Source organism: Sorex fumeus, unplaced genomic scaffold (genome assembly GCF_029834395.1).
Source record: "Sorex fumeus unplaced genomic scaffold, SorFum_2.1 ptg000122l, whole genome shotgun sequence".
In the NCBI taxonomy this organism is placed as follows: Eukaryota; Metazoa; Chordata; class Mammalia; order Eulipotyphla; family Soricidae; genus Sorex; species Sorex fumeus.
In genome coordinates this window covers 36,264,521-36,290,631 of record NW_026606179.1, presented here as the reverse complement: position 1 = coordinate 36,290,631, position 26,111 = coordinate 36,264,521, and the positions used below count along the sequence as shown (strand labels likewise).

Sequence of the window (26,111 nt, the reverse complement as noted above, 5' to 3'; positions counted from 1 at the left end):
TCCAATGATAATTCAATAATCTTTACAAACTATGTATCTGAATGATAACCCTCACATTTCTGAAAACCAGCCCCATCCAACCTTTCACCCTTTGATAATTTTTCAAATAAAAGCAGGATACAGTGATATTTAGTATGTGAGCACCGATTTTGTAAGACACAGATGAACTGGAAAAGTTTTATACCAAGTAAGTGTTTTCTAACCACAGAGGTAAGCCCACGTACAGTGAAACTGAGCGAAAGCAGAAATTCCACCTTGGTCCTTTCTGAAAGCTGGGTGGATCAATGACCATTTTCAAGCAATCCACCTTCCATTGAGTGATGCAGGAATACCCTGTGGATATTCCTGACGTTTCCCCTAATTACACAGCACTGCCAGTCTTTTAGAATGTTGACCAAAAAAGGTTCTTCAGCAGCAGATACTAAAGATTGCATGATGCACAAGATGCAAATGTTTATAGCAATTGTTAGCATCAGGGATAAATCCTAGAGACCGACAGAGGACTTCGTGGTTCATTACAATTAGTGTAGGGACCATGTGCAGGAAAGCTAACTTTGGCTGAAAGCATCAGTAACTAGCTTATTTTCCGTGGCCCTTCAAACAAGAGGGATGAGATCAGCTGTACGGAAAAGCGTAGCCAACTACGGCTCTTGTCTTCCAGGGACAACAGATCCCAGTTCAGAACAGGACTAACCTGGCATGCCATTCCCTCCTCAGGTTCTGGCGTGCAGTAAGCAAGGCGAGGATGGCAGTCAAGATTTCATTTCTTTGTTCCACGGGGAGCCCCTCGCTCCTAACTTCACGGAGTACGGCATTTGTCTAGAAGAAATGATCCAAAAAGGAAAAAGAAAAAGTGAAAAATTAATAATTAAAAAAAAAGCCCATAAGCAAATAAGGACAGTAAATCAATGGCTTTTTTATTACAGTTCCCCTGCTAACAAATCAATACAGTAAATGATGGTCAAAAATGGCCAACATATATTTTGTATTTAATCAATGTACATGGCACATAAGGTAAACTCTAAAGCTCCATTGCCTTAAGTAACACATCAAGATACTGTGCATTTTCACTCTAATTTTCTCAGCACACCAACGATTTTTTTTTTTCCCTGGGAATTGCCTACCATGAACTATTATTAGAAATGATTTTCACGTACACTTCACTGTGAGTTGTTTGTTTGGCTTTCTTAAAAAGAGCAGTCTCTGACTTTCGCTCCCTCTGCTTCCTGTCACCCAGCTGAGGCTTTCTGCACGGCCTCTCCTATTTGAATCATTAATTTCGATTTCCAGCCATGCCCCTCCCCCCCCCACCCCTACACTCATTTTCCTTGCTTGTTGCAAATCAAGATCTTGCAGAGAAAGAAACAATAAAACCAGCAAAAAAAAAAAAATCAAAATGAGTATCAGATCTCAATGAATCTCTTTCTCACTGAAATTCTACTCCATACTTCGATTGCATTAGAGGGCTTCCAAAACACAGCATAGTTAGGATTAGGGGAGGAATCACTTACTCCCCAGAGGAGACTATGGTCCCTCAAAGAAATCAGTCTCACAGGTGAGTAGAGAGGCACTTGAGCCTCTACCTCCCATTGCAGAATGGAGATGTTGCTTTTAGAAGCACTTCAGACCCGAGCACACCCCACCCTGCTCTCTTTAACAAGCACCATTCTACCCAAACCCCGTTTTTGAAAGAGGCCTTTCAATTTTATCTCCCACTCACCATTTCTAGGCTCTTGTTGTACGCGTGTTATTTTAAACATGAAAATTTATGTAACGCTATCAAAACAATACAGGGAACAAGGAAAAGTATTCTCTGGGTACTTGAAATTTGAGTTTAGCAAATACCTTCTCAGTTTTAATCACAGAACTTTTCATCACGTGCATTTATCTTCATGTAACCGGAGTAGAAACCTTTTGGAATTTATAAATGTTTCCCATCAAAAGTTAGTGTGGTATCTTGGGAGCGTTTCTAACCAAGGCCAACTGCTAAATGATATGAAATTGTCGTTTGCTGTGTCCTGGTTACTCAATATATTCTTCGTCTAACTGATGCCAGTACATCTGTTTAGTTAAAGAACATGCTCGGAACGTGGTTCTCATGGAATCTGAGATGCTATTCCTTTAGAGCGTTGCATGGTGTGCATTTTATATCTACCAGCAGAAGAGTTGTAGTGATTAGGTACTGTTTTTGTTGACTTCTAGGTAAACCTACTTCCCCTTCCCCTAGTCCCCAGGTCTCTAATGCTGCATTTCCTTTTGTTGTACAGTGTCTTGGAGAGATTCTCAAAGTGTCCTACTCCCCCACTATGTCAAGAATGTGAGTCAGGCAACCTTGTCCCTCTCTTCAAGCGTCTTTGGAAGCTTAAGACGAAAAATGAAGAAAGGGAAAAGATTTGGAGGCAATTTATCAACGTCCTGAGCTCTTCCCCTCCCCATAGTCCTCAGAGCATTCCTGGTTTCTTGAACTTCTGAGTCCAGATCATTCTCTTCTTTGATATTTCTGAGCTTTCCAATAATCCTTTCAATAAACTCCCACTTTGTTCAAATTCACCAGACTCTGTTTCTGTTGCTTACAATCAAAACCCCTATGATATAAACAGATAAGACAGGAAGCGGTATCACCGCTGGAAAGAATCTAAGATAAACTCCCTAACACAAGTCAGGGAAAGGACCCTAATCTCGTTTCCGAGGTTAACTATTACATCTACGATCCCGGGGCCAGATATTCTGGACTTTCTATCAGCTTGCATGCAATATTTTCAGTTCCAGCTCAGGAAGGAATGATCAGCTTCTCTCATTAATTCTACTGCAAAAACCTAAGTCATCTGGTGAGCACAGGAGTCACAATTTCAAATATCTTACCCACTAGGGCCACGAAGGTAACATAAATGAGTTAAACTGAGACACTTGAAGAGAATCTATGCTCTGTCTACAAAGGCAAACACAGTTTAGCTCTAGCGAATTCTACCATTCGGCAAAGCAGGTTTGGGGATTAAGATTTTTGAATTTTCACAATAAATAAGAGCTCTGTATTTCTCTTACGTGAAAACACTTCATTTTTCAGTATCAAAAATGAATTTTTCACAAGTTTTAAATACTAAATGGACAAAACAAAAATCTAGTGGTTAAAACTCCAGTGACAGACAATTTGTGACCTCTAATCTAAAAGACGTCTAATTTGAGAGGCTGAACATCAATAAATTGATAAAACAGTTCCTAATCTTTGATATCTCACTTCATGCACCAAAAGTTACAGGGAACCTCAAAAAAAAGCTCTGTGTTTTTTCACTATTTCTATAGATACATATTATTTTACCAATACACATACACACACACACAAAGTCTCGCACAGAAGATAAAAACAGATAGCTCGAAAGAAATGATGAAAATAAAATTATCTCTCCCTTTAACTATTAAAATAAATTCTGTAAGCAGCCAACCCTGTTCAACCCCAACACCTCACCAAAAATAAAATTAAGTAAAATAAAGTTTTAACCCCATTGATCGTCGATTTGCTCGAGTGGGGCTGGAGTGATAGCACAGCGGGTAGGGCGTCTGCCTTGCACGCAGCCAACATGGCCGACCCGAGTTCGATTCCTCCGCCCCTCTCGGAGAGCCCAGCAAGCTACCGAGAGTATTTGATATGCCAGACACAGTAACAACAAAGTCTCCAATGGGGACGTTACTGGGCCCGCTCGAGCAAATCGATGATCAACGGGAGGGCCTCTACAAAGTTTTAACATGTCACTTATCTTTTCTTTGCCATTCACTTAATTTACACCTTATCCAGAGTTTATGTTGTGTGGATCCTGGGTATCCTTTAAAATGGGAATTAGGAAGAATTTAAAAAATTAAGTTCCACAAAAGCATGGTACCATTCAGTTTACCCCTAATCCACTGCTCACTTAGTGAATTTCATAAACATATATCAAAAATACTACTCAAATATTATAACCTTGACTAACAAAGAAACTTGACATACAAGTATTATAAAAACAAAAACTCAATAGAAGATAAACTGAGAAAATTATGTGCTTCACCAATGAGCTCTGTTCACTTCATTAAAAGATTCACTTGGAGTTCTTTTGAAATAATAAGATTCCTAATCGAGTTTTCCCAACTGTAGCCATTCTAGCATAGTCTCCTAATTCTTGGCATATTTTTAAAACAACTATATAATAAATATTTAGTATTTTTCTTTAAATTTACCCTCCTTTCAAAATCCAGAATCAATTAATTTCCCGAGAGGAAAAAAAAATGGAAAAAAAAACAATGGTAATGAGAAGTTAAACATAAAAAGTAATCTCTTAAAGACAAAGCCATGTTTAACTGATTCTAGACAGAGATTATTTTTCGCTTTTGGCTGTGAGGCTGAGCTTGCACCCTCCTTCTTAGAGGACGTTGTGTTGAAAAGGACCAGTGTTGAAGAATGTCACAAGTGTATTGGAACCCGTGAACCTCCCTAACTTACTGAGAAGGACTGAAAAGGAAGTGAATAGGAAAACACTTTCTAAGAGTAGCTCAGCAAGACTCATCACCTCCCAGCATCACCCCAAGGAAGTCCAGTGGATCAGCATTTCTCACTGGGAGCCATATTCCCGGGAGAAATATTCAAAGGAGTGACAGGCAGAAACTACCTAAGTGGGGGTGCCGCAGCCTGAGGGGTAAGGACACATGGTCAGAAGGGGACCATGATGGGAAAAAGGCTGAGAAACAGTGCTGCAGAGGACTGCCCATGCTTCGAAGCTTTAATAGAGCACCTAAGGGTTCTCTCCCTTTATTAACATCTCTTCAAACCCCCAAAGCACTGAGAAACGTAAGTTGCCAACCCCAATCCAAGTGCCTTAAAAAAGCATTCAAGCTTTTAAAAAGTTTTGCACACCGTCGGTGGGAATGCAAAATACTGCCATTCTGGTAAACGGTTTCTAGTTAAGTTACACACACACACACACAAACACACACACACACACATACACACACATACCCCCCTCCACATTCTTTTTTTTCTTTACATATGACACAGCAACCTCATTTCTCAAGATCTACCTAACGAAATTTCAAAATGATATTTACCCCAAAATATAGGCAAATATTTACAGCTGCTTTATCCATAACTGAAAAACAAAACAAAGCTAAACACTATTTCAATGTCCACCAAAGAGCAGTAATTGGATCAGCACACCATGATACACCCATACAATGGAATAAAGCTTAGCCGTAGACAGGGATGAAAAGGTCAGAGAGACAGAGAGTACGGTGGATAAGATACTTTGGATAAGATACTTGCCTTGCATAGTCAACCACAGTTCAATCCCTGACACCACATGTGGTACTCCCAGCACCTCCAGGAGTGACTCTTTTTTTAAATTTTTTTTAAATTTTAGCTTTTTTGGTCACACCCGGCAATACACAGGGGTTACTTCTGGCTCTGCACTCAGGAATTACTCCTGGCGGTGCTCGGGGGACCATATGGGATGCTGGGAACCAAACCTGGGTTGGCCGCGTGCAAGACAAATGTCCTACCCACTGTGCTATGGCTCCAGTCCCCAGGAGTGACTCTTTAGCACAGATGTAGATAGAGCCCAGCACCCCGAACCCCATGAACGAATGAGCATGATACATGCAACCACATGGATGAGACTGGAAGATCTGATGTTAAGTGAAAATAGTCAGTGTCCTAAGAGTAATACAGTATGACTGCACTTATCAGACATTTTGGAAAAGGCAAATGATAGGGACAGAGGAGAGATCAGCTGTTGTCGGGGGTTAGGATGGGTGCAAGTTTATTACAAGAGGACAGCAGGAGGGACTGTTGGAATGATGGTATTACTCTGTATCCTGATGGTCGTAGTGATTACATGGTTTTATACATAGGCCGAAACTCACCAAATTTTAGGCCCAGCAATTTTAACTTTAATCAGATAAAAATGTATAACATTTAATTTAAGCATTATCTTTAATACATTTTCAGAACAAGGAAGAATAACGGAGAACAAGTTCACTTAAAACTTCTTTTAAACAGGCACCTCTCCATCCCACACCACCACATGTGACCTCATGGCTCGCTCCTATTTGGAAAAGCCCATGTCTTCTCTGAAATGTTATTCTCTCTCTTATCTTCTTTATAATCTCTAAAAATTTACTATTGACTAAATAAACACTTTTGTCCAAAAGTATAAAATACAGAGAAACTGATCTGAAGGACAGAAATTCTATGACAATTTTTAAGCATTAGGAAAGAACAGGTACACTGAATCATTTAGTGTATGAAGTGTTAAAAATTTAGTCTTCCCTAAAAGTTCAAAAGAAGACATGTATAAAAGTAGATTTTAGGATGTCAAAGAGCATTCTTTTTTTTACAAGGCAAATGAATAATGCTATTTTTCTCCTTATAAATAGTGTAGTCTCTTCAAGGGTTGACTTACCCAGAAACTGTGAATAGTTCATTATCCCATTAGTTGCCACATAGTCCTGTCTTCAAACAAGTACTAATTTTCAAAGTCTCCTATTACCAACAACACATTCTCCGTGCCCTCCCCCTCAAAATATGGGAAAAGTGAAACAACTGGTTTGGGTAACACACTCTGGAGGTTAAATTTCATTTTGTTAGCAGTTCTTTTTCAACAGAAATCTACAGAAACATGGACCCATTAGGAAAAGGCCAAAAGCATCTTCTTAAATGCTGGCAGTTCAACACCAGCTGGTAGCTCTGAGCTGTGGTTGTGGAATGCAGCTGACCAGAGAACCTCACCATGGCCTCTTGTGTGGGTCATTTGCCCGGTACATCCTTTAACAAAAGGATGCCAGGACTTGTCTGTTAATGTAAATTAAAGGGAATCAGACAACTACTCAATGATCACAACCATAAAACAGTCACCTGTGGTATATTCTTTTCCATAGCCCTGTGGTAGAAGCTATCTATCCTTGGAGAGTAAGTCCGCTTTGCTGTTGCTGTTTAAGAATCAATACCAATACTATTCGGCTTCAAGAAAAGATGATTTCATGCAACTTGCCTCTACGTGGATGAATCCGGATAGTATCTTGTTGAGTAAAGTTAGTCAGAAGAAGAGGGAGAGACGCAGAATTATCTCTCATATGTGGGGTATAATGAAACTTCATAGGGGAATATCAAATGCATCAAATGCCCAAAGGCAACGGGAATAAAGAACAGGAGAACTAGTCTTTGGTAGGGAGCTTGCCACTGGAGTAGGGGTAGGAGAGTAGGGCTAACTTAGAGACCTCCAGGACAATGGTGGAGGGGGTCAGTGCCTGCCATAGAGGCAGATTGGTGGTGGTGGTGGTGGTGGTGGTGGTGGTGGGGATAGGGGGTGACAGAAGGGAAACTGGGGACATTGGTGGAGAAAAGTCGACACCGGTGAAGAGACTGGTGATAAAATATTATACACCTAAACCTGCATTATGAATAACTCTGAAATTCACAGCAGTTTGATTTTTAATTTATATATTTAATAATATTTTAATAACAAAAATATATCAGTAAAAAGTAAAACAAACACACAAAAAGAAGGAGTCCTCATTTTGCTGGCTCTCTCTCTCTCTGGCACAGCCCCCATCGCTAAGATCACCACCTAACACTTGATCTGTTTTTCTTAAACTCCCCATCTGCCAGCCTCAACTACTGCAAGCCCGGGGCTCTGCCCTTGCTGCTTTGCTCATGTCTTCCGTGTGCACTCCAGGCGGGTTCCCACCTCCCCCTCAGAGAGCTAATGACAGCTCCATGTCTGTCTTCAAGCAAACCACCTGCTGAGCGCAAGCCCTACACAACTAACAACTAACGGGTTCCTCTGAAACACCGACCTCAAATAAGGCCTCACAAGCTCAACTTCCCCACATCTGAACAGTTTCAAATCTCTCGCCTTCTCATGAACTGGCTCCTCCTGTATTTCCCAAGAAGAGCGACTGACACCACCACCATCAATGCCATCACCCAAACTCGACACCCAGGAATCCATCCCGTCTCCTTCCCATCTCTTCACTGGACTCCTGCACTGTAGCACTGTCCTCCAGTTGTTCATCGGTTTGCTCGAGCGGGCACCAGTAACATCTCCATTGTGAGATTTGTTGTTACTGTTTTTGGCATATCCAATATGCAACAGGGAGCTTGCCAGGCTCTGCCTTGCAGGTGGGATACTCGGAGAGGAACAGAGGAATCAAACCCGGGTCAGCCGCGTGCAAGGCAAATGTCCTACCCGCTGTGCCATCACGACTCCTATGCCTAAGTATTAAATTCTGTTATTCCTCCCTGTTCAGCATGACTCAAACTCTTTCCTTTTACCACTGTGCAGGGCCATCTCTCATGTGAATTATGAAATAAAGCAGCATTGACTCTCACCCTTTTCATCATTTGTTCCTCCTGCTACCAGAGCAATCTTTTGAAAGTACAAGTCCGAATTTCTTACCTTCTTTTTAAATTCAAATAAGCATTGCCCTATAGCAGTGGTTTTACATTATCTTTATGAAGCTTGAGTATTTCCAGCAAGTACCTCAGGTAAAAAAAGATAAGGAATGTGAGAAACCAATACTAATAGTACTATAAAAAATAAAAAAACAAGGAGCTTTGGCATAAAAAAAATTAACTAGAGTATTTCTGTTCAAATATTCTTCGGCTGTTGATTGGGGGATTTAAAAAAATACATATCTTTTTGAAAGCCCATATTTTACAAGATGATAAAAAATATATATACCCAACTCAATATAGGTACTCCTGAACAAACTGTATCTTCTCTCATCTTCAATTATTTATTTATTTATTTATTTATTTTTTGCTTTTTGGGTCACACCCGGCGATGCACAGGGATTACTCCTGGCTCTGCACTCAGGAGTTATTCCTGGCGGTGCTCAGGGGACCATATGGGATGCTGGGAACCGAACCTGGGTCGGCCGCGTGCAAGGCAAATGCCCTACCCGCTGTGCTATTGCTCCAGCCCCCTCATCTTCAATTTTTTATAAAATAAATTTCAGTTCCCTGAAAAAGACACGGTGGGTCTATGTTATATACTTCCTTGTACCTAGTTATATAACTTACCTATAACTAATTATTCTTCAAGAAATTAATAAAGAAGGTATTATTAACTAATACCTCCTCTGAGGAGTGTTTCATGAATCATATCCACCTACTAAACTAAGGAAAGTGACCCTCCCCCCCAACACACTTCTTATAAGCATCTCATGAACCATGCCATGCTCTACTCCATTTCTCTGTTCATTAGATGTCTCCTCCTTCAGAAAAACAGCTCTTTCAGAACACAGGGTCCCTGTTCCTTCCTAATACTCTCCAAGTGCCTTTATATTGGACCACATCACGAAAGCAGATTCCAGTTAAGATATTTACTGAGTAAACAAAATCAAGTCACAGGCCAGAGCAAGACACTGGCCAATAAGGTGGACATTTCAGTCAGAGTACTATTCAGGTGGTAAGGATAAGCAAAACAGATTGGTTTGATTGAAACTATTTTTGATAATAATTCTGAAGGGAGGAAAAAAACTATAAAACTCATTTGTAAGCAAAAGAATCAGGAAAAACAAGAATACATAAATCCTAGATGTAACTTAGAAGGACAGTACTCATTTGGAAGAGTATGTCTAAAAATGGATAGTTTTGCATATTGCTCTATGATCACGCTTAAGAAGTGCTACTTTCTCCATTTCAGTTGAGAAACTATCTGGCCTCTGGCAGTTCACAGAATCTTCAGGACTTCCAGGAATTCTCCCACTGTTTTTGGTTTATCCTCACTCAAAACATTATGCATAAAACCAAAGCAAAAAAAAAATTATCTACATATACAACCAAAAAGAGAGAGAGGTTTCGGGGGAAAAAAAAGAAAAGAAAAGCCAAAACTCTAAGCTTTGACTTCTAGGCTTTAGATTTACATCTTTCCTGGAAAAGTTTTGAATTCTGAATTTATTCAATTGAAACTGAGCAACTCACCGAATACCTGTTAGATATAGTCTTTCTTTCTTTCTTTCTTTCTTTCTTTCTTTCTTTCTCTCTCTTTCTTTCTTAATTTCTTTCTCTCTTTCTTTATTTCTTTCTTTCTTCTTGTGGAGGTGAGGGGGTCACCCCTGGCAGAACTCAGTGGCTACTCCTGGTTCTGTGCTCAGGGGTCACCATTTGTGGATTTCAGGGGACCATGCACTGTAAGGAATTACAGTGTTACAGGCTTACACTGTAAGCACTGTAAGCCCAGGCTGCCTGCATTCACAGCATGTGCTCTCAGGCTCCTGGTTGAATATATTTACATTGAGTAACTCATATATACCCTGATTTTAGAGTATTAAAGAAGGCACATACATAATATCTGTTAACTTGTAACATGTAATATTACCAGACATCCTAACACTGAAAAAAAAAATGACAGTTATATTCTATGTAAGTCTTTAATTCTTTGGGGTTCTTTCTGATATGGGGTGACGACAGCTTCTGAGAGGCTAACCCTTTCTACCTCTAAAACGCAGATTTGTTCTATCCTTTTTACAAATCAGAGAACTCTTTGTCGAATAAAATGCCTGGTTTTCCACAAACAGGACTGGTAATCCCTCTGCTTAGTTCACTTAAAAAAAAATTAACAGAAAAAAAAAATTTTTTTTAAGAAAAGAATTCTGCTACTGTTTTGTGACCTCAAAAGGAACAAGGAGGAGGAGGAGGAGGAGGAGGAGGAGGAGGTGGAGGAGGAGGAGGAGGAGGAGGAGGAGGAGGAAGAGGCCAAAACTGCTCCCCAGCCCACCTCCCCGACTCTCCCTGCCCTCCTCGTCACCAATAAAGTAATCGGGTCCTCCCGGGACAAAACCGCCATCCCTAACACTTTTATAGACATAGCTGCCTCATGTTAGGATTGTCCTTTCTCTCTGCACACAAATTACAAAGATATGCGCTGAGTGATAATGAGGGCTAAAGGTTCAACTTGTGAAGAAACTTGGTTTAAGATGTTATCAGCTGGGAAAGCTATTTCCTCACATCAACATTGCCAGGGGCTGTCAAAATCCCAACCAGGGCTCCCCTCTTCAAAAGTCCAGGAACACATTTTTTTTTCTTCTTCTTTTCTCCACCACCATCACCACCCCCCATCCCCTTTAAAAAAAAAGAAAAAAAAAAGGAAGAAAGGCACTGAACCCACTGAGATAGCCTTCGTCCCTTCAAAGAGAGGTCGATCTCAGGTCTTCCTTCATTTACTGATTGTCAGTTGAAGATGGCCCTTTTGTGAGGCCTCTGTATCTCAATGCTGAGTGATGCCTTCACGTTTTCTACACTGGACTGGGCACCACCAAAGATTTCCCGCAGGCCTGGATCCACAGCTCAGCAGAACAAATAAACATTCCTCTCAGCCTTTTTGCCTACTTTATCTCTCTCTCCAGGAGCAGGAGGTTTTGGGGGTGCTAATGTTTACACAGTGTTCAAACTTTCTTTCCCCTGTTTCCTGAATTTGAGAAAACACATCCTGGATGACCTCGGCTAAGAGATAACACCAAGTCACCCCTGGGGGCCACGTCTACTGGACTACTTAAGGCTGCTGTCTTCCTCCTGTCCTGCCCTCCCCCAGTGGCCAGAGTCTCCTTAACCGAGACAGCGGATGAGAAGTGACGCCTCCTTGAAAGGAAGGCAGTGGTCCTCCAAGAGGCAGCCAACAAACTGGCCTTGATTTCTACCTCAAGAAGTACCTGCCTCGGTACCCTCAAAGACCCACCTCATTTGAAGGAACATCTCAGCAGCTCCCCAAAGTGAACACCCCGAAGGGGGCCAGCAAGATAGATGTACTTCATCTATCTAGCATTTCTCCATCAAATCTGCTGAGCTAAGGGCACTGACCAAGAATAACGGGGAATGTCTGTGGGGGGAAGATTCCAGAGAGACTGTTTCTTTCATCAGCTTCCTCATCTGTGAAGGAGCCTGTGTCGTGACACCTAAGGCTCTCAGGAGGATGACACAAGATAATCCTTTCAAGTGCTCTGCAAAATGCCAGGCACACACAAAAGGCTGGTCAAGTGTCAGAAATTGTTATTTGTATCAGCAGTCACAAATGTGTGTTTAAAAAAAAAAGTGGGGGGGGTGAGGGGATTTGAGATCAATGAATATAGGGATAGTAGTATGTTTTCAGTCCTAAAATGTCCCAGCCATGAATTTAAATGATTAATCCCCCCACCCCTTTCAGAATCTCTCCCATTTTTCTCCTCGGACCAGTACAGACATCACTACATGACTCTCTTGCAGCCTGGTATTGTGGGAAGTCCAGAGAAGAGTCCTGGGGCGGGTGGCCGGGGGTAGGGTGAGTGGAATGCCCTGGAATGCCCAGACTGATGGAGGATGGTGAACCAGGCCCCCCAAATTTAACCTGGGGGCTGCCTTTGGCAGCTTTTGTGTTTCAGATGATCATAAATTATAGTCTATATGTTTGTCAAGGAAAAGTGAAAAATAAATACAAAGGGAGGGGGGGGGAATGAGAGAGCCAAAGAAGGGGGAAAAGGGCAAAGAAGTGGGGGGGGGGGAAGTGTTGTTTATAAAAGCCAGCTGCTCAGGCCTTGGCGCCAGCAGCCCCTCATCCTGCTATTTTACGCTTGCAACCCCACTGCCCCCACTGGCACAGGTACAACTAAATGTTGACTTCAATGCTTCAGAGAGCACTCGACTGATTTTGTACATGATTAATTGCCAAAGACATGGCTGGCCATATGGAACAGAGAAAGCATCAAGTAATTCATACTTCTGTATGTGATCGCTTGGCCCCTGTTGTTTTAATGTACAGGAAAGAGCTAGTATAGTACAGCCCTGGTGTCTTGCCCCTGACAGCCCATTAAGAAATCTCAAAGCACCTAGTCGAAGTTATGCTGCTGGCTTTTCAATAGCAGCCTAATAAAACAGAAGCAAAGCTTTCCAACTAGTCTTAAATCTTTCACATACAGTACATTAACTACCGCAGCTAAAACAACGGGCTTCTTATTATAGGAAATGGGATTTGATTTCTAGTTTCTGCATACTTACCCAAAGCCTTTTTTTTTTAACCTTTATAGGATTTACAAAAATCATTGTTCTTTTTCTCCCCATTTTCCAAGTAGCCAGATAGATTCTTTTGTTTCAGTCGCATCTACTCCTGGTCACTATTCCATGTAGTCTATATATACAACTGATTCATGGAGAGGTGAAAGAAACAGCATAGTTATTCTCCCCAAGAGAGCCCAGGAATCATTCTAACTTCTGAAGCATTAACTTTCTTTAAAAACAAACAAAAAATGAAATCTGTTCTCTAAGGGGAAAAGAAAAACCTCACAGACACACTTATCACCCTTACCTCCCTTTCCTATCACTCTGAACAAAATCTATTTGGTGTAAGAAAGAATACCCCCGTATTTTCCAATTAGTCTATAGTTGGCTCTGGGCGACATCACCAGGCAAAAGAGAAGATGCCCCCTCAAAATGTAGTTCCATACCACTCATGGTCCATTTGCTTCAACCTTACAGTTCGAGTTCTATAGAGAAACACACACACACACACACACACACACACACACACACACACACAAACACTCTTACTTTTCAAGCATTTTCAAATCACAGCACTCAAAACTATAATACCTGTAGTTCCTTTGTCAATTCCAGAATATCTTCATGGATATAAACATATATCCATGAAGAACTGGGATATTGGGATATCTTCAGGGGCGCTCTTCATTACATAAAATTCATTGAATGCTTTATGCCCGAGAATGTCTAGGTGTTGAAATTTTCCTTAAAATGGAAGAGAGCATGTATGGGAAATTCCACCTTACTGCTTATTCATTAGCAGGATGCAGTCTACTCTGAAATAAGCTAATAACCCATTAGAGTCTCAAGTCATGGGAAACTCCCTACCTCCAAACTTCTCTCCTTTCTTAGGATATTCTGGTGTTTTCCAGTGTGAGCAACTTAATAAATAATATCATGAAACAGAATCTTACAACAACTCCAAGAAGAATTAAAAAAAAGAAATAAAAGTGACTCAGTAACATGGCAATGAAGACACAAGACTTCCACAAAGAAAACAAAGTATGTTCACTGACGGTTACCTTATCGATATTTATCTTGTTTCATTATGGTTGGCACCGCAATTCCCACTTTGTGGGAGGGAAAATTATGACTGGGAAGGTGACATGCCCAAAGCAATGGACATCAGTGCAGAAACATTCTTCACATTTCTAGCTCATTCTTCATATTTCTAGTACACCATCTGCAATGAAAACTCTACCATTAAGTGTTGTGAACAACACTTTCAATGTCACATACAAAAATGTCATTTTATTAATAGTCTTCATTATACTGTATATAAAAATAAACCTACCATAGCTACAAAAGGGGTGGGGAGGGGGATGTTTTAAACTACAGCTACGGAACAGATAAGACCCGGATTCCGTCAAGAATGTGTGCGAATTCATTCACATAATGAATACTAGAATGATGGTCAACTTCTCTCCAACGACCTCCCTCGTGGCTTACCTTTTATCTTTTCACCAAAAAACATTCACTCTACCAATGGAAGCAAGAATTCTTCCAATCCCCCCCGCCCCCACACACACCACCACCACCACACCACCACAGACGTGCAACCCAGTTTCCCACCTGCCATGTCTAAGAATCTCTCCTTCTCTGATGTACACTTGGCCCTGGCTGTTAATCGAAGGTGAAGGACTGACTAGCTATCCCCAACACTAAATAACGGGGCCATGGATGATGTTTGTTCTCACCGTAGCTTTAGCAACTTCTGATCCTTGGGCAAGCGAAAAGTTACCCAAGATCGACATCAGATTGGCTCCCCCCTCTCCCCCACTCCCCCCCCCCCCCAAATAGCCAAGGCACAAAGGCTGAAGTGGTTTGTCATGCACACTGGATTATATGAAGTGTAAAACATTGGGGGCGAGGGGAAGGGGGTAGGGGTGAGGGGCTTTGAAAGGGAATGGGGGAAAATGAAATCACACTTGCCAGAGGATCCAGCTGACAGCTCAGTCCCTAACAAGTGAGACAAGTGAATATGTTTGGAAACACTGTGAATGCGGGCAGAGAGCAGGCCTTTTGTCTGCTGCCCTACAGTGTGTCTTTAACCCAACTGCTGCCTGCATCACTGAACATATGTTTTCTACACAAGAACTGAAGCAGAAAAGGCTCTTTGTTATAATTCACTCCTTTGTATATATCTGCTTCCCCCCTTCTGTTCACTCCCTCTTTCAGTCACATCCAAACCAAAGCCCTGGTGGAAATTGAACTGCTCGGGAGAGTGAAGCCCGAGTGCCCAGCTGAGACCCTTCGATTGATCCCAAGCCTCCCACACGCTGCTGCCCTCACAGTCGCAAGCGCCACGCGAGGCTCATTTATTGAGTGCTTACTAGGTGCCTGGCCTCGCCACAGACACTCCGTCAGCATGATCTCACTTTGACCCCGCACTGCCAGCTATGCGGCACTTCACTTTCAAAGAGGAGGAAACTGAGGCACGGGGTAGTAAACGACTCTCCAGAGTGGGAACAGAAGAGTTTAGACTTAGGCACTTGGAGACAGAAGCGCTTATGAGACACTTTGCAGATGGGTATGAAGATCATTTTTCTAGGATTTGAAGCACTGGATAAACTACACACACACACACACACACACACACACACACACACACACACACATACACACACACCATTCTCCTCTTTATCTGTTTTCATCGATATGTTTTTACTTTTTTGGTTTGGGGGCCAAACCCTGGAGTGCTCAGGACTTTCTCCTGGCTACACACTCAGGAATCATTCCTGGTGGGGTTCAGGGTACCATATGGGATGTTGGGGATCAAATTTTGGTCGGCTGCATGCAAAGCAAGTGTCTTACCCATTGTACTCTCTCTCCCGCCCTTGTTTCTTTTTGTTTGTTCTGGGCCACATCTGGCAGGGCTTTGAGCTTACTCCTGGCGCTGTGCTCAGAGATCTCTCCTGCCAGGGCTTGAAAGTCATATGTGGTGCCAGGGATGGACCTGAATCAGTTGTGTGCAAGGAGGCAAGTGTGCTACCCACTGTACTGCTGCTTCAGCTCCTCTGATCTATTTTTACAGCAGACTCCCCAGTCGTGTTGGAGGCATGGGGTTCACTTCCGGTAATGCCAGGGCTGGTGATGTGGACCCAATAACTCAATGCTTGGGCCAATGGTGTTCTGAGACCATTTGGGGTCAGGACTGAATTTTGACCCATCTATCTGGGTCAAAATTCTTCACTTTAAACCTCACCATAACTGAGGTGCAAACCAGAGAAATCAGAAAAATCAAACTGAAATCAGAATTCAAATTTAAGCAAAGCTGATGAAGCTGATTTCTCAAGTCTGTTGGAAGGGGAAAAAAACAATGATAGCTGGGGAGTCAAGAAGCCTCTTATGCCCTTGCAGGTCACTGCATGGGGAGGAAGAGCATGGAATATGGAATCCCACAGTTTCAGTGGCTGAGTTGCTATGGAGAGATGACTTATCTTCTTGGCACCTCAGTTTCCTCACCAGCACACTAAAGATTTATAGCACCTATTTCAGAGGGCTGGCAGGATTTAATTTTCAGGCGTAAGGCCCTGAGAATGGTACAAAGAGGATGTAGTCAGTGTGAATTTGGCCACCGTAGAACACCAGTCACTGTGAGCCACGGTGAAGCCATTAAGGAACACATTACGGTTTCTGTACTACAGATACCTATAATTCTTCTTCCCCTACCCAGTCCTAACTAGCACATCTCTAACATGGAGGCCTTGGATGATGATGATGACGATGATGATGATGACGATGATGATGATGATGATGATGATGATGACGACGACAATGACGATAGGACCAGGTAACAGCTAACATTACTGATCCCTTACAATAGGTCAGGTGGGGTAAGAACTGAATTCACATGATGATTACATCATTACTGCGTTGGAATGCTTCATGAATTTGTGTGTCACCCTCATGCAGGGACCATGCTCAGTCTTCTCTGTACCGTTCCATTTTAGGACACGTGTCCCCGAAGCAGGCATGGCAGTCATACTACCAAATCCACCAGGTAAGTCTTTGAGGTCAAAGTCTGATCACCCCTACTGTACGGTGATGAGATGTGCCAAACCTGACATCATCAGAGAGAGATGGAATGAAATCTAAGTCAGGCCAGGAAATGAAGCTAACACATATATACAGAACCAGACTTGGTCTTGATAGAACACTTTCCTCAATGATGCCTCCTTCAATCCTCCTATGTAAATAGCAAGTGAGTTAGGGGGATCCAGGGATGACTCTTGGAAAAAGTATCTGTTATGGCAGCACGAGGCCGCAAGCTCCCAGAGCCAGATGCCCCCTGTTCTGTGCTCTGCTGGTTTAGACCCCCAGAGTGGCATATGGGTATGCCTGTCTCTGCATTGCACAAACACTGCAACTAAAAGTGGCCACATGTACAGCCAAGTGTGTGACCCTTGGTAAGCACCACTGCTCAGTGTCAACTGCACTGTACTGGAGAGCATGTACTGGTGGTGAGAAACGTAGTTTGGGTTTGGGGTACAAGCAGTATAACTGGATGGGAGTCCAGCACCACAACCAAGCTTAAGTGGCAGCTCACAATCTCAATCACCATCACAATCACAACAAAGACAAGGGAGGGGAAAAGGATTGTGGGTATGAAGTGTGTGTGTATGGGGGGGGTGAGAATATGTGTGGCAGGTGGTGGTGGTGGGGGGGGCGTTACGAACCAAGTTACTGTGAATGAAGAATCTTGGGTACCATTCAACAAAATAAGCCATTCCAGGCCAAAAGGTAGTACAGAAATTATGCTGAAATTAGAAATCATGTGTTCTAACTTCAGGTCCAACACATTTTATCCCAAACACATGGAAATGAATATAGTGAAGGCAAATTCCTGAGTAATAAATCAATTAATTGAGTCTCTGCAATATGGTGGACATCCTTTACTGTCTCAATACCTACCTACTAAATAATCACAATTTAAGTAGTGTGTGTCTGCATATATAAATATATGTAAAGGTAAAGGTAAAGGTAAAGGCCCTCCCGTTGATCGTCGATTTGCTCGAGCGGACCCAGTAACGTCTCCATTGGAGACTTTGTTGTTACTGTGTCTGGCATATCGAATACTCTCGGTAGCTTGCCGGGCTCTCCGAGAGGGGCGGAGGAATCGAACTCGGGTCGGCCATGTTGGCCGCTTGTAAGGCGAACGCCCTACCCGCTGTGCTATATGTGCTTATATATACACACATACAAGCTGAAAGGGACTACGGAGATTGCATACAAACTGTTGGGTTCAATTAAGGTCTTGGAATTTATTCTGACTTACAAAATTCATTTCTAAAACACTCTAGGAGAAAGTTTGATCTATGGCCAATCATGACCTCAGTGCTCTCATTCAACACAGATCTGCTAAGGTCTGTTAGCCCTTTAGTTTTGAGGAAATGAAAACTAACATGTAGACCTAGAAGGACAAGGCATAATTAATATATTTCAACACCTACATCTGTCCACCCTCAACAAATGTGGTTCTTAAGATTCTGGAGGTCAGAGCCATGCCTTACTGTAATGAAGCAGCTCATGTTATTGACAATGTGACTATTAAAACTCTAAATGAAGGAACAATCTGGTAGGGAAAGATAATTCTGTGAAAATCACATGGGCAGAGTTGCTGCACTCTCCTTCGATAGTATCTACCCTAAGACAAATGCAGTCCCTGCCTGGGCTACTCTGTAAACAAAACTGTCGACAAAGCCTTCAATGTCAGCGCTACTTGCTATTTGGCACAGACCTACACAGAGGAGACAGACAGACAGACAGGCACGCAGACAGAACATTAGCAGATCCACACATACACACAGTTTTGAGACAGTTTTCAAATACGCTAATTTAAGTGCTTTTTAAATCTGCAATTTGGGTATACATTACTAATGTATTAGCAGCTCTTAAAAATACTTCCCAGTGGGGTACGGAAGATACAATCCCAAGTACATGAATAATAGAAAGATCTATCCCTAAAATGTTTATCATGTGTCAAATCTTGTCCGCCTTCACCTTTTACTAAATCCTTTTGGCAAATTTGGTACAATACTGTTTATTATTATCCCAATTCATAGATGAGAAAAATCAAAGCAGAACTGTATTAGGCAATTTGCCTCAGATCACACCTGGTAAATAAATGGTGGGGCCAGGATTCAAATCCAGGGAGGTTCAACCTCTTACTCACCAAGGTATCTGGAGACTAGACATAGCACTTTCTATGAGGCAGCAATGCCGCATCTCATTGCAGTCTGCCAAAAAATCTCTCCAGGTTAGTATCATTGACATTTTGCAAGTGTTTGATAATAACTGCCCAGGATCTCATTGCCAGTGGTTGGCAGAACTGGAGAGTAATCATTTCTTTATACTCTCGTATAATCATTTCACTAGCAAATGAGAGTTCAGAGATGTAGACACTCCACTTGTGGACAGAGCCGTGTCCACCCTCCAACTGTCTGGAGTCCCTCTTGGGGCTATGTCCCACGTGAACAGAGCAGCTGAGGTCAGAGAAAAGAGCCTCACTAGGCCACAGGTGAGCTTCAGAGTTTTCAAATGATTTTTTGTTGTTGTTGTTGTTCTTTGGGTCACACCCAGTGTTGCACAGGGGTTACTCCTGGCTCATGCACTCAGGAATTACTCCTGGAGGTGCTCAGGGGACCACATGGGATGCTGGGAATTAAACCTGGGGCGGCTGCATGCAAGGCAAATGCCCTACCTACTGTACTATAGCTCCAGTCTCTCCAATGATTTTTTTGAACTGGATCCACTTTGAACAGCTCAGAATTGTCCATGCAAAACTCAAGGTTGGAAACAACATCACTTAAGTACTTCTTTTCCCCACCATCTCTCACTTGTATGAATGCCCTATCAGAGAGAAATGTGACCATCAGATAAGGATGCTAACTTCGGTGTGCTGGTGTTACCCAGGTGGCGGCAAGATGGTCTGGGTTTGGCCAAAAATACTCTGTTCGTGTGCCTGGAGCCAGTGAAGGCAGGCCTTTAGGCCCAGCATAGTGGCTTCCACATCAGAAGTGGCTTCCTCTGGGTCAGGAATGGAACCAATGTTCACACGAGCACTTGGCGTCAGAGCACGGGTGAAGGAGCAGCTTTACATTTATCAGCATTTGTGTCTGAAGTTTATGGGAACAAGGGTTTTGACTCTTCGACTTCTCAGGAATTTATAAATGGAAATTACCGCAGCATCACATTCATGTCCTTAAATCATCCTGACTGTGACTCGGAATAAAAGAAACAATTAGGATGGCGCAAAGGGAACAGAGGGACTTGGCACGTGAATGGGCCATTTCGTACCTTCCTCGGGAGTGAGAATAGGAATTTGTTCAGTAGTCTGCCTTGGCCCTGTAATTCATCTTTTAATGTCCCCCACTGAGGGTGCTTTTGGCTCTGGCGTTATAAACTACATTTCATTCATTTGTAAGGGAAAGAAAGCAATTATTTCAACCTCCATTATCGATGCCTTGAAAAAGCTAGATGCCCTGCACGACGCGCCTTGATAGGCACAGACACAGAGCTGTGCAGAGCGAGGCGAACCTGAGCTTTGCAAAGGTAACGGTGGTGGTCGCTACAAACTTCTGTCTTCAGCTACACAATCAGAAGCCTGCAACTACGACTGCTGTTGGCATGAATTCCTAATTAACTCTAACTTGCCACATTCAGAACCGTTTTATGCTTTGATAAGCAGATATTATTGGCTCATCTTATAGAGATAATTGCCTCTTCTGCCTTGTTTAGTGGTTATACATTCCATACTCGAAGATTAAACCCTTGTAAAAAACCACTGATGGGCACAGTCCTTTCATGCCGAAATTGTCTCCGTGAGACTGAGCAGGAACACTTTAACTTTGGGGGTTTAGACAATGGGTACTCTGAAAGGATGAGAAAAATGGGCAACAACTGCACCTCCTCCTCCCTCCGGTGTTCAAGTCTCCCACCTGCTGTGGTATTTTTGTTTCAGTAACAAAGAAGCCTTCATGTTCCAGGCTCATATTCGCTGAACTGGCCCCGTTGGGCGTTGGTTAACTCTTAAGGAACGGAAGACGAAATATTTCCTGCCGGACAAATCAACGACACTGTTATACTTGACTTGGTTTTTGATTGAGCCACACAAATGCATGCGTGCATCGATGAACACGTGCACCTCACCTCTGCCTGCTCACCTTCATTTGGATGCCATCCCAGGTGCAGGGAACGCTCTGTTCATATTTAATAAAATATTACAAGTCACTGGGAGCCGTATAACATTTGTGATTTCATGGCTTGCTACAGTAACAGGTGCTGGAGTAAACCGGAATGCAAAGTGTTAAAAGGACAGGGTTGGTTGGGGTGGTGGTGGTGGTGGGGGGGACGGTCGGAGGGGGGTGGGCATCACTTCAGAGACATTAAGCAGCTTTAAACACTGACAGCAGAAAGGGAGAATTTTTAAGCAATTTGGTCGGGTCAGTAAAAAGTAGCACAGGTCAAAGGAACAAAATGGTACCCAAAATTTCTGCCTATTGATAAATGGGAATAGTGCCTTGTGGTTGGGTGCACAGGCAAAGGCTAAGCAACTGTTGGATGGAAACAAAAATATGCTCCCTTTGTGGCACTCTGACAATAAGTTACTTCAGCTTGGTGAACGCCTGAGGCCCCCATTCTCCCTGTATATGCGGCTGGGGTATACATTAATGAAAACAAAAGGGTCCATTTTCATTGTAACCATGCAGAAGGGTTAAGCATTTGACCTTCAAGTATGGTGTACTTGTGCTCCGTGGAAAGGTTCTTGACAATATAAACAAGAATTACTGCTGTTAGAGAAAGGGGACACAATTAAAAACAATCTCAGATGCTTGTTGTACAGCTGTTCAAGTTTCAGCTCTGTCTGACCTCTAAGGATGCTACATGTTTAACGGAGACAATTTAAGATATTTTAGTGAGTCCCTAACCATTCGCCGTTGTGCTCCTTCCACTTGGGAATACCTAGCCTGAAACACAAAGCGCTTTCCCAGTAATGAGATTTTACGCTGTGGGGTTTACCCTGAAAGCCATTTGCCTCCCCAATCTGTCCTTCCCTGCTCTTCGACCACCCCCGGGCTTCTGGGCGTTGGTTAAGAGCAAAAGGCCAGCTCTTCCAGGAGCCAGTCGGGAGGCAGGCCTGGCCGCTGACGTTAGAGACTGCACACAGCTCTGTTAAGAGAATCTATTTTCCCCAAAGCAAACTCTTATCACTTAACTTTGTGGGGGGGGGGGGACGACCTACTGTGGGTATGGGGAAGAGGGTGGGCGTTGTTCTGTTAATAATAGCTTAAGTTATCTGAAAAGAATTTTTCTCTATTTGAACAAAAACAGTCACCCCTTTCCAAATCTGCAAAAGGCGCTCCAAACACAGTTAAAAATAGCAAAAACAAACCTTGATTCTGAAACAGCAGAGAAGATGGTTTGAGAGAGAGAAGGAAAGGGGGGGAAGAGGGGAGAGAGTGAGTGAGAGAGAGAGGAAAGAGAGAAGAGAGAGGAGAGAGAGAGCGAGAGAGAGAGAGAGAGAGAGAGAAAGAGAGAGAGAGAGATTCTAAGTTAAAAGACTGGCTCCTTTGTCCAGGCGGAGGGAAACCACTGCGGTCCGCCTTTGTTTGATCTGCCTAGAGTCAGCAAAGGCTCTGAAACTCTTCCACAAAAAAAGAGGGCCCCTGGGCAGCGGCTGTAAGAGGGTGCTGTCCACCACTGGGGCTGGACAATGCTGGAAGGAGAGGGCAGCCAGCCTGGGCTGACGAGGGCCTTTTCATGAACAAACCACGGCAGCCGGGCTTGCGATTGGAGGAGGTGACACTTCCCACTTCTCAGGAAGAAAGGAAGTCCTACAGAGGGGAAACAAAGGCAAGAGACAGGCCAAATCTCATACCGAGAGGGGCGAGGGGCGCAGGGAAAGTTTTTGCTTGTCAAACACACTTTAATCTCTAAAGTCACTGGGCTTTGATGTTGCCCCAAACAGAAAACCTATATGGTTTGCAAGATTTACAGCATTTCTAGCGGGAATAGTTTCATGCTCCGGGGTTTTTCCTTTGGAGATTAAGGTTTATTTTATTCTCCCCCACCCCGCTCCCCCCGAAATGGTGTTCACTGTGTCTGACTCGAGAGCCTCGTCAGAAACAAGGACGTTTGCTGCCCTCTGACTCATCAAATACACCAAACTTTTATTCATCAAATCAAGTTCGTTTTCCAGGGAACAAAGCCACTTGGAGATGATCCAAACTGTGGGGCAATCACTGTCATTCTGACAAGACAGAAGTGTTTCTTTTGCAGAGTCGGCCGCTCCTAAGAGAGATCACCGCCCCCCCCCCCCCAAAAAAAAGTGACTTGAAAATGGCAGCACTAATCTCTGCATTATAAAAGACCACACAATGCATTTCAAGGGTTGAAATGAGGAGAGATAAAATAGACTGGGCAAGGAAGAAAAAAAACCAGTACCGTTGCTCCTATATCAAGGACAACCTACTAAAAACCCTCATGCTCAAATAAATTGTTAAGTCCTACAAAACAGAAGCAGTTTAAAAACTGGGTTGTGCGGGGCACAGTTCAGTGGAAGGAGCTCTTTGGACTTCGACTAATACCCCTTTCCTTAAGCTGGATTCTATTCTCCCGGCCTCAAAGTGAAAGCTGCCCTGTAAGGTTAAAACTTTGTAATATACTAGGCAAAGAAAATGGTGCTAAATTTCAGCTGGATCATGGATCAAAGGAAAATGGCAGGTAGCATCAGAGAACAGACCTTTGCCTGGATGTGGAAATACCCCCCTTCTCACCTTGGCATGCATGCCAATGACACATAACATAACGTTTCCTGGTTTTCAACATGCCTATTGACAAAAGCTTCCAACCTCCATATTCTGGGAATCTGTTGCAGCCGGAGGAGGAGTCTTTTGCCATGGCAAGCAGGGATTACTGACTTTTGCAGAGACAAAAGGTAACACCACACGTGAATCCCTGCATACACCCACTGGCCCCTAAATGCATAGTCTTAGTAGGAAAGAAGTATCAGGCTGAAAGGGCAGTAGAGAGATAAAACAATTACCTTGTAAGGATCTGACCCCAGTTTGATCCCCAGCAATCCTAGCACCACCTAGGGTCACTTGAGCAAAAAGCCAGGAATAGTTCCGTTGTGTTACTGTGATATGCCTCAACCCCTCCCCAAAGAAACATAGTCCCACTTCTAGGAATAGGAAATGTAAACAAACCCCTTGAGTATCTTAGTCATAACGATGCTAAGGGAAGACACTCCTTTTGCATTCAAGTACGTCCATGCATCTCTGAAGTACTAACATACAAAACCACAGAATGTACTAAGGAGTGAAGAGAATTGTCTCATACCAGCAGGTGATTAGCAGAGGCTAAAAGTATAACCCAGGTACCCTGGCTTCTAATGCACAACGCTTCTAGAGATTACTGCTTGAGGTTGCCTTAGGACACACATAACTGTGAGGTTTTGCTTTCAATTGCAATGACTTGATCCTTCTCCTACTTACCCCCAGCTATACTATAATAACACCCAACCATTTTTCTTGGCTTCACACACACACACACACACACACACACACACACACAAGACATATGCTTATGGGATAATGAAGGTATGTTGTCCCTTTGGGGACCAATTTTTCCCATGGAATTTGCAACAAAACAGCCCTTGGATTTTAAGAGCGTCACCCTACAGTTACTATATTGATTTTTCATTTTACTTCACAAATACCACCACAACTTTATAACTGATATACAGCATTAACAGTTTCCTTGGCCTTAGAGACAAAACTTAATCAGAAAATCAACAATCTGATTTGATGCCACAGAGTTCAATTTTAGTTTTCCACATAAATCGCCAACTGTAGCCCAGTACTCGGTGCAATTCTGGAGATCCATTGCTAAATTGCCTCCCATTTGTGATTTAATACAACAATGGTTTTGCAAATGAAAATGTTAATGGCTTTAGGCCAGCCTTTATTCATTCAGCTATGGGGCATCAGAATGTCTGGAGGAACTCTGAAGAATGTTAACTGGAACACTTCATCTGGCTAAATGCATTCCCAGGTATCTCAGGTTGACCTACATTGGCATGCCTGGTAGGTGGAACTGCACAAAGAAACTTCCTCTCAGACCAGGTCACAAACAAGAATATGCAGGCTAACGTCTCTTCTACTTTTGCCTTCCTGTCCTTCCATTCTGTTGAAATTCTTTCCATGCTGACTAGAACAGGTGTGCCACTCTTGGCGATTTCTCCAGAAAGTCTGACAGTACTAATTCCCCTGCCTCGCCTCTGCTCAACTCCATCATCTACTCTTGAGATCCCTCTGGCCTCCCTGGCTGCGATGGCAGGTTGTTCCACAGGTTGTTCCTGTCCTTCATCCTAGCTTTTCCTACATCTGCCTTTGATGCTCTTTATTTTTGCAGTGGGGCGGAGCGATAGCACAGTGGGTAGGGTGTTGGCCTTGCACGAGGCTGACCTGGGTTCGATTCCTCCGTCCCTCTCAGAGAGTCTGGCAATCTACCGAGAGTATCCCATCCACACAGCAGAGCCTGGCAAGCTCCCCGTGGCATATTCGATATGCCAAAAACAAGTCTCACAATGGAGACGTTACTGGTGCCCGCTCAAGCAAATCAATGAACAAGGGGAGACAGTGCTACAGTGCGACATTCTTGCAGCTCTATAATAACTCCTTCCCATACTTCTGCTATTGATTGCTTTGGCATAGTGAGTGCCACGTGGTAAGGGCATGGGTGATTGTTTGGAAGAGCACTATATGGTGAGATATGGAAGAACATTCTACATGAGGCAGACACCCAAGTCTATTGGTGGTTCTCATTTCTCTATCAAGCTCCAGATCACTCTCATGCAGATTTGTAGATTCTCTACTGATCCCTCAAGCTCTGTATGCCCCCAAATTTCTTCCTCTTGTTTCTTAATTTGGTGAATAGTAAATCATCCTTCTAGAACCTAGAACTAGACAGCTCTCTATTTTTCCCCTTTGAGTCTCTTCTGCTTTTTTAATTTAAATAATTTGATTAAAAAAATTTTACAGTACTGTTAATGTCCTATTTCCCTGTCCCCCTT

The 26,111-nt window shown here is 43.0% G+C and overlaps 1 protein-coding gene and 1 non-coding gene across 2 annotated transcripts in view; both read right to left on the bottom strand.

Moving 5' to 3' along the window:
• Nucleotides 1–26,111, bottom strand: part of FTO (FTO alpha-ketoglutarate dependent dioxygenase) — a 414,772-nt gene that overhangs the window by 173,003 nt on the left and 215,658 nt on the right. Inside the window, exon 8 of the mRNA XM_056136631.1 lies at nt 695–819. Coding sequence (XP_055992606.1) covers nt 695–819 — 125 coding nt within the window. The remainder of the gene's footprint in view (nt 1–694; nt 820–26,111) is intronic.
• Nucleotides 16,904–17,009, bottom strand: LOC130044544 (U6 spliceosomal RNA). Its single transcript, XR_008795408.1, has one exon. It is a non-coding gene; the product is annotated as a U6 spliceosomal RNA (small nuclear RNA).